Raw genomic sequence first — 6,971 nt, forward strand, 5'->3', positions numbered from 1 at the left:
GAAACTGGTAATGGCAATGTGAACTGCTTAAGTGAGTTTGTCAAAAAAAACAAAAGAACATAAAATTCATATCAAAAGTGGAAAATATATTGAACTTGGCGTCTATTTAGATTTTTGGCAGCTTCCAAAGGCTTTCTGTCATTGTCTAATTGAGATTTTGGGATTTGTTAGCCTTTAACTGCAAGTTGCAGACAAAACTTAACAACTGGATGTGTTATTAATAAAATACTGTTCCAATATATTTATCTTCATCTTGCATTTTTTTTCTGTCACTGTCTTGGAAGTAATTATTTCCAGAAATGTTTCCAAGGTTCTTCAGTTTGCAATATTTATTCATACATGAAATGTATTCACTGTTGCAGGTGAACTATTTTCTGATTTGTATAATATCCACAGTGCTACTTTCAACCAGTTCTCAATAATTTACAATACTTTGCACAGTTGATCAAAACATACCTACTCCTTGTGCTTTCAAATGCCAGCTGCCCTCAAACATTACACTCTGCATGAGATGTCTACCCCATACTCAAAATACAAGTTTGTAAATTTTATGCCTATAACTTTTTATATAAATTTCATGTGACAGAAAATGCTATTTTAGAATTCTATGTAAATATTTATAAAATAGAAAGAAACATTCCACATGGGAAAAATATATTAAAAACAAAGATTCCATGACTTACCAAACGGGAAAGCGCTGGTAGATAGGCACAATAAAAACAAACACAAACACACACACAAAATTTCGAGCTTTCGCAACCCCCGGTTGCTTTGTCAGGAAATAGCGAAGGAGAGGGAAAGATGAAAGGATGTGGGTTTTAAGGGAGAGGGTAAGGAGTCATTCCAATCCCGGGAGCGGAAAGATTTGCCTTAGGGGGAAAAAAGGACAGGTATACACTCGCACACAGGCACATATCCATCCACACATATACAGACGCAAGCAGACATTTAAATATGTCTGCTTGCATCTGTATATGTGTGGATGGATACATTTAAATATCTCTGCTTGCATCTGTATATGTGTGGATGGATACGTATGTGTGTGCGAGTGTATACCTGTCCTTTTTTCCCCCTAAGGTAAGTCTTTCCGCTCCCGGGATTGGAATGACTCCTTACCCTCTCCCTTAAAACCCACATCCTTTCATCTTTCCCTCTCCTTCGCTCTTTCCTGACGAAGCAACCGGGGGTTGCGAAAGCTCGAAATTTTGTGTGTGTGTTTGTGTGTTTTTTATTGTGCCTATCTACCAGCGCTTTCCCGTTTGGTAAGTCATGGATCTTTGTTTTTAATATATGTAAATATTTACCTACACACAGTTTCATGAAGGTAATTTTAGCATAAATAACGTAATAGATATGGTTTTGAAGAAATAACCTTAATTATACTAATTTTAGTTATATTGTTTTATAATCAGTAATTAGTCACAGTGGACTCTACCACATGTGAAAAAAAATTAGTACATTATTGTATACCAGTTTGCTAAAATACGTTTTCATGACATACATGGATACATGGATCCTTGCATCAAGGATCCATGGAATTAAAAAATAAATAAAAATGAACAGTTAGTTTCCAATCAGTCTGAAATCTTAAATACAAAATATTAGAGACAAACTGGTACAGGAAAAAAATTATTATTGGTACAGTCAGGTTCAAACTGTTTTTAAATTTGGAAAAAACTGAAATCTGCCTTAAGATGAGTGTACCTGTAGAGTTACATTGGAATTAGAAAGCATAGTTTCATAGCACTTATTATTACAATACTCAGAATAATTGGGTGTTAAAGAATGCTTTCTACATTACATGAATAATTTATTTGTGAATGAATGACAGTAACAAAATAACAAATGTAAATAAAGAACACAGAAATTGTTGGTACACAGCCCAAATCCTACTTGATGGATCAGGTTGTATGCTATAGTAGTGGAATGTTTCTGTGTACTAAAATAAGTGTGGCAAATTTTCCAGTTTTATTCTAACTTGGAGGAACTCTTGGACACTCTTTCTAGCTGAGTTGAGGCCATCCTCAGGGCTAGAGGCAATGTTACACAATATTAGCCTGAGGTCTTGTGGAGGTGGAAAATATTTTGTCCAGTGTGCTTATTTATGAAACCTAATTACCTTTTCTGTTTTGTCTTTTTATACTACAAAATAACCATCAATCCTATTTTGCTTTTTTTATGTTGAATATAGTATGATAAACAAAGTGAGAGGAAAATTGAAAAAACTACTGCAAGACTGTGATGTCTCAACAATAAAGATGAAAAATCCCATTGGTTTGTTCTGTTTCAGGTGAACTCTTGTACACAAGAAATATTGGTTGTGAATTATTTTCATCCCCGGCAGTATGTGGTGGAGTACTTGTGATTGGCTCTCGAGATGATTATCTGTATTGTTATAAGTTAACAGATGCATAATGGCTTTCTCTCAAGACATAGACGTCAGTGCCATATGAATCACCATATATTCTGGAATAGAATTTGAGCAGATAATATTTTCCATTTTTGTAAAACACCTTTGAAGGAATTTTCAGTATTGTTGGCAAGTTTACTATGATGACTGTCACTGTAATAGTACTATATGTGTTCTTAAATATAGGAAAAGCATTGCTTCCTAAAATAAAAGATAAAGCACATCATAAATATTTCTATTATGCATTGTGAATTTATTGAAAATTCTAGTTCTTACTTTAAAAAGATAAAATTGCTTCCTATCAAGACCCACAAGAAACGTTCCAACACACACAGTGAATGATTGCCAGTGGGGGAAATATTTAATTTTTGTACAGTTACTTGACAGTCTGTGAAACATTTCAGTCGCTTTCTCATTGAAGCCTGATAAGGTTCCATGAAACCAAATACTGAATTTTTATATGAATATGAAATCATATTGGTGGGCTTATGTTGCTATGGCAGAGACTGGTGTCGTGGTGTAAATCTGTTAATATTTCCATACCACAGATAGGACTGTTAACGTAATTAACAGTGTTCTTGGAATTCTTTACTGCATACCAGAACAAGATATATTAAAGATGTGTTAATTGTAGGCCTGCTTATTGTATGCATTGCAAAGCACTTAGTTGTCAGTACCTTGTATTGTACTTCTTTAAGACAGATTAACACTCGGATGCCCAGACTCTGCCTGCCCCTTGAACACCCAGAGGGGTCATTTTGACCCCTACCATTTAAAAAATGTTTTCTGGACTATTATTTCGAAATTTTAAGCATTTATTATATTTCAATGTTTACAAGATTTATAGCCATTTCAGATACAGAGTTGTGAAAAACAGACACAAATTATATTATTTATTGACATGTAAACAAATTTCACTGAACCTGGTAACACCCAAGCAAGTGACAGTCTTTTCTTTCTTCTAAATTCATAAAAAAATTGAACTTTCATGTGCATAGAAATTTCAGCTACTTCATTGTTTTTCACAATTGACACATTTGTATTTAGTTTCCTTTGTACATTCAACAAACCATCTTCTTACAAACACTGCACTTGGAAATAGTTTTATTACATTTGCAGAATTTGAGAACTTGGCATTTACGGCGCTTCTGTGGCATTTCGTCTTCATTTTCTTTCTTTTCATGCTTGTCTGTGGTCACACGTGGAAAGCACCTCTTCACATACTCAGAGTGAGTGTAGTTCATCTGCAAGCTGCTGAATAAAATGTCTTCTTTTGATCTTCTTCCCAGTAACAGTGCTAAATACTACATATGCATTTATTCCAGCTAGATCAAGGATATTGTAGAAGGAGTGCACTGGCCAATTTCTTGAGAAAGCCTTGACTGAATACTGCCTTGCCATTTTGTTTACTATGTCAACCCTAAATTTTGTTTTGTTGTAATAACATAGAGTTTTTTCCCCCTCATTTGTATTTATGGTAACGCTAGGATGAAGGGAAGACATTACTAGCACATTTTTTGCTTTCTTTCCTTTATAGACTGTCAAGGAAATATAATCATGTTTTAAAACTGTTGTGGAATACAAAGAACTCTTCAAGGACTTCAGATAATATTATATTTCTCTTCTTGCTCTATTTACTGTTCCTACTAGGGAGGTTGATTTTTCTTTGAATTTTTTGGCTAGTTTGAGTAAAAAGAAGTAATTGTCTGTTGTGACATTTCTGCCTTTGTCCAGAAATGGTTCCATAGGACGCATCACTCCATAATGTGAAGCCCTTTCATCTTGGGATCGTGCAGCATCCTTACCAAGATAAGGGAAACCATTGAGTATATACTTGCTTTCAACATCTACAGCTAACCAGTATTTTTGCCCATACTTATCAGGCTTGCAAGCCATGAATTGTGTGAACAGGCACCTAGTTTTACTTGGGAAGAGCTGCTTGTCTATTGTTATGTCACTTCCAGGTTTGTACCACATTGTACAGTTTTCTGTGAATTTGTTCCAGACAGCAGAAGCCAATGCAAACTTATCATTCTGTAATCATACAGAGTGTGAAGACTTCTCGTTGAACCTCAGGAATTTCGTAATCTCACAGAATCTATTTCTACTCATGGTTTCCACACAAAATAGTAGGCCCTAGAAATCTGACCATAAGCTATGAAGGTCTGTACTTCGGCAACCACTCACACTATGAGCATAAATAATTACGATGAATGCTTCTAGTTCTTCCCTGGTCATTGACCAATTGTCATTTCCTGGTACTCTGTGTGCATCTGTTATAGTACATTTCAAGATATGTTTGATTGTATAATTGTCTATGAACAAGTGCCAAGCACTTGATACAAGTTCATCACTTACATTTCTTTTTGCACATGGTGTATGTCCAGGAGAGTCTCTCAAAATACTGTGATTGAGAACACACCCACCTTGTGAATTAGGCACTGCTCTTATCCAGACTGTTCCATCAGGAGCAACGTCTTTATGTCTTTCATCAGACAATGAAGAAGCAGTCACTTGTTCTACACTCCGAGGAACAGGTTTATCTCCTCTTCTGTTATTTGATTCTTCTCGATCTATAGAGCACGAATAATAGAACAAATGTAAGAAAACCACCATAAAATCTAAATTAAGTACAGTAACATTATATGTAGATAAGAATATGATGATTATAAATTAGCAGCAATAATAATATAATACTAGACTATAAACTGACATTATCTGTACCTGAAGAATCAGAGTCATTAGTATTAGATGATTCATCTTCTCTCAATGTCTGCATTAAAAACTCTTCCTCTGAATTGTCAGAAAAAAGTCTGCTACTGTAACAGTTCTGCCTGCTTTATTTATTTCTTCATTTGTTGTCCTCGGTGTCAATGTACTGCATTGCTACACTGGCTGGAAAAAGGGTTGTGGAAGTACAACACAGACTACTTTAAATAATGTAGCCGACAGATGCACAATTGCGTTTCACAGTCTTTTACTTTAACTTTTCACAACCCCCAATAACACACAGTTTTATATATGGCCAGTGCACTATTGTTCTAACTTTCCATAAGCCAGTTAGCAGGCGAAAATCCACATACTGCTACAATAGTTTACTGTTGAACATCTACGAGCATTAAAAGCCTAACCACAAAGTTCACAGTTCTTGAAGAATAGAAAGGTACGTATGGAAACAGTCAATGTCATTGTTTTTACACACAGGCTATTGGTGTAACACTTATGTCACTGTTAAGTCGATGCATTGTTGTCATTCAAACCAACACAGGTTCCTCATCTGAAAACCGGCCGTAGACTGACTGATATTTATGTAAACAATACTTCTGACAAAACTGTTAATTACTTTGGAATCAATTAAGGTCTGGCTTTGATAACATGTTTTCGAATAGAGCCAACTAAATACTTTAAAATTACCAGCATTTCATCTTCCAAATGTTTACAATTATTACAGAATTTATATTTGTTTGTATGTCAACAACAGAATTTAAGTTATGAAACAATTACTGATTTCTCTCTATAGTGAAATATACTAACTAGGAATAGTCAAATTAAATTAGAAAATCAATTACATACATAAAACTAAGCACAAAATTAGATCCCGTGTTATATTCTTTAAAACTGAGGACCAGCCTTTCTCTTTTAAGGAAATACAGATCACACTCGCGTATGTTAACGATAATTAGTTAAAATTGAAAAAAATGAATTTAAGTAGATGGCAAAACAAGAGGGGAAGTAAAAATATCCCAGCTTGCTTCATCACACCACCATCTGAATCACACTCCATAACTCTTTGTAGCTCTGCAAGAATCTCGTCATGTCGTAAATACTCTTTCCGATTCATTTCAATCTTCAACTCACGATCACCTTTGAAAGACTGATTCTTACAAGGGAATGACGAACAATGGTGAACCGAGTCAATTGTTGTCATTTCATACGGCAATAATATGAATGAAAGTAAGCTGTTGCACTACTGAGTAAAGTAGCCAAGGCTTGAGAATGCATATGATAAACGTATGGCATAACTACAAACAAAATTACAGGTTCTTTCTAAAGGGCATTAAAGGTAAAACTGGAAAAAAGTGATAATCAATTAAGTGAAATGCACTGTTTTTTAATATAGTGGAAGTACAGGCCAAATAAATAATTGTCATGAAAGTAAATGTCACTTGAATCATTCTTCAAAACATAGCTAGCACTTTAAAACCAAAAAGGGTCATTCTGACCACTCTGGGTGTTCGAGTGTTAAATATATATGATAATAATGAAAACCAAGGAAGCAGAAACCAGATAGTTAGAAAAAGGCTTGCAAGAAATGGGGATAATACAGGAGGATATCCAGAATGCATCCCACTGAAGAAACCCCAAGAGCACCCTGGTTTCCAAGTAAATCCAAAATTAAAAACTGGCAAAATGTATACTGATTCAAGGAAGGTTTACCTCAGGAAGAAAATGAGGAAATACTGCTCTAAAGATAAAGTCCAGACATAAGTAAAAGGAACTGCACAGTTGAAACGACACAGTCTGTAGATAGCAGATATGACAAGTATAAATAACAACATTT

The 6,971-nt window shown here is 34.8% G+C and overlaps 1 protein-coding gene across 2 annotated transcripts in view; it reads left to right on the forward strand.

Annotated features, from left to right (window-relative positions):
• The window catches only part of LOC126176933 (beta-alanine-activating enzyme), a 178,095-nt gene extending 175,473 nt beyond the window's left edge, over positions 1 to 2,622 (forward strand). For both annotated transcript variants that reach the window (XM_049924124.1, XM_049924125.1), the window contains exon 15: positions 2,291 to 2,622. In XM_049924124.1, coding sequence (XP_049780081.1) covers positions 2,291 to 2,415 — 125 coding nt within the window. In that variant the 3' untranslated portion in view covers positions 2,416 to 2,622. The remainder of the gene's footprint in view (positions 1 to 2,290) is intronic.
• The last annotated feature ends 4,349 nt before the right edge of the window (positions 2,623 to 6,971 follow it).

This window comes from Schistocerca cancellata, chromosome 3 (assembly GCF_023864275.1).
Source record: "Schistocerca cancellata isolate TAMUIC-IGC-003103 chromosome 3, iqSchCanc2.1, whole genome shotgun sequence".
NCBI classification, from domain to species: Eukaryota; Metazoa; Arthropoda; class Insecta; order Orthoptera; family Acrididae; genus Schistocerca; species Schistocerca cancellata.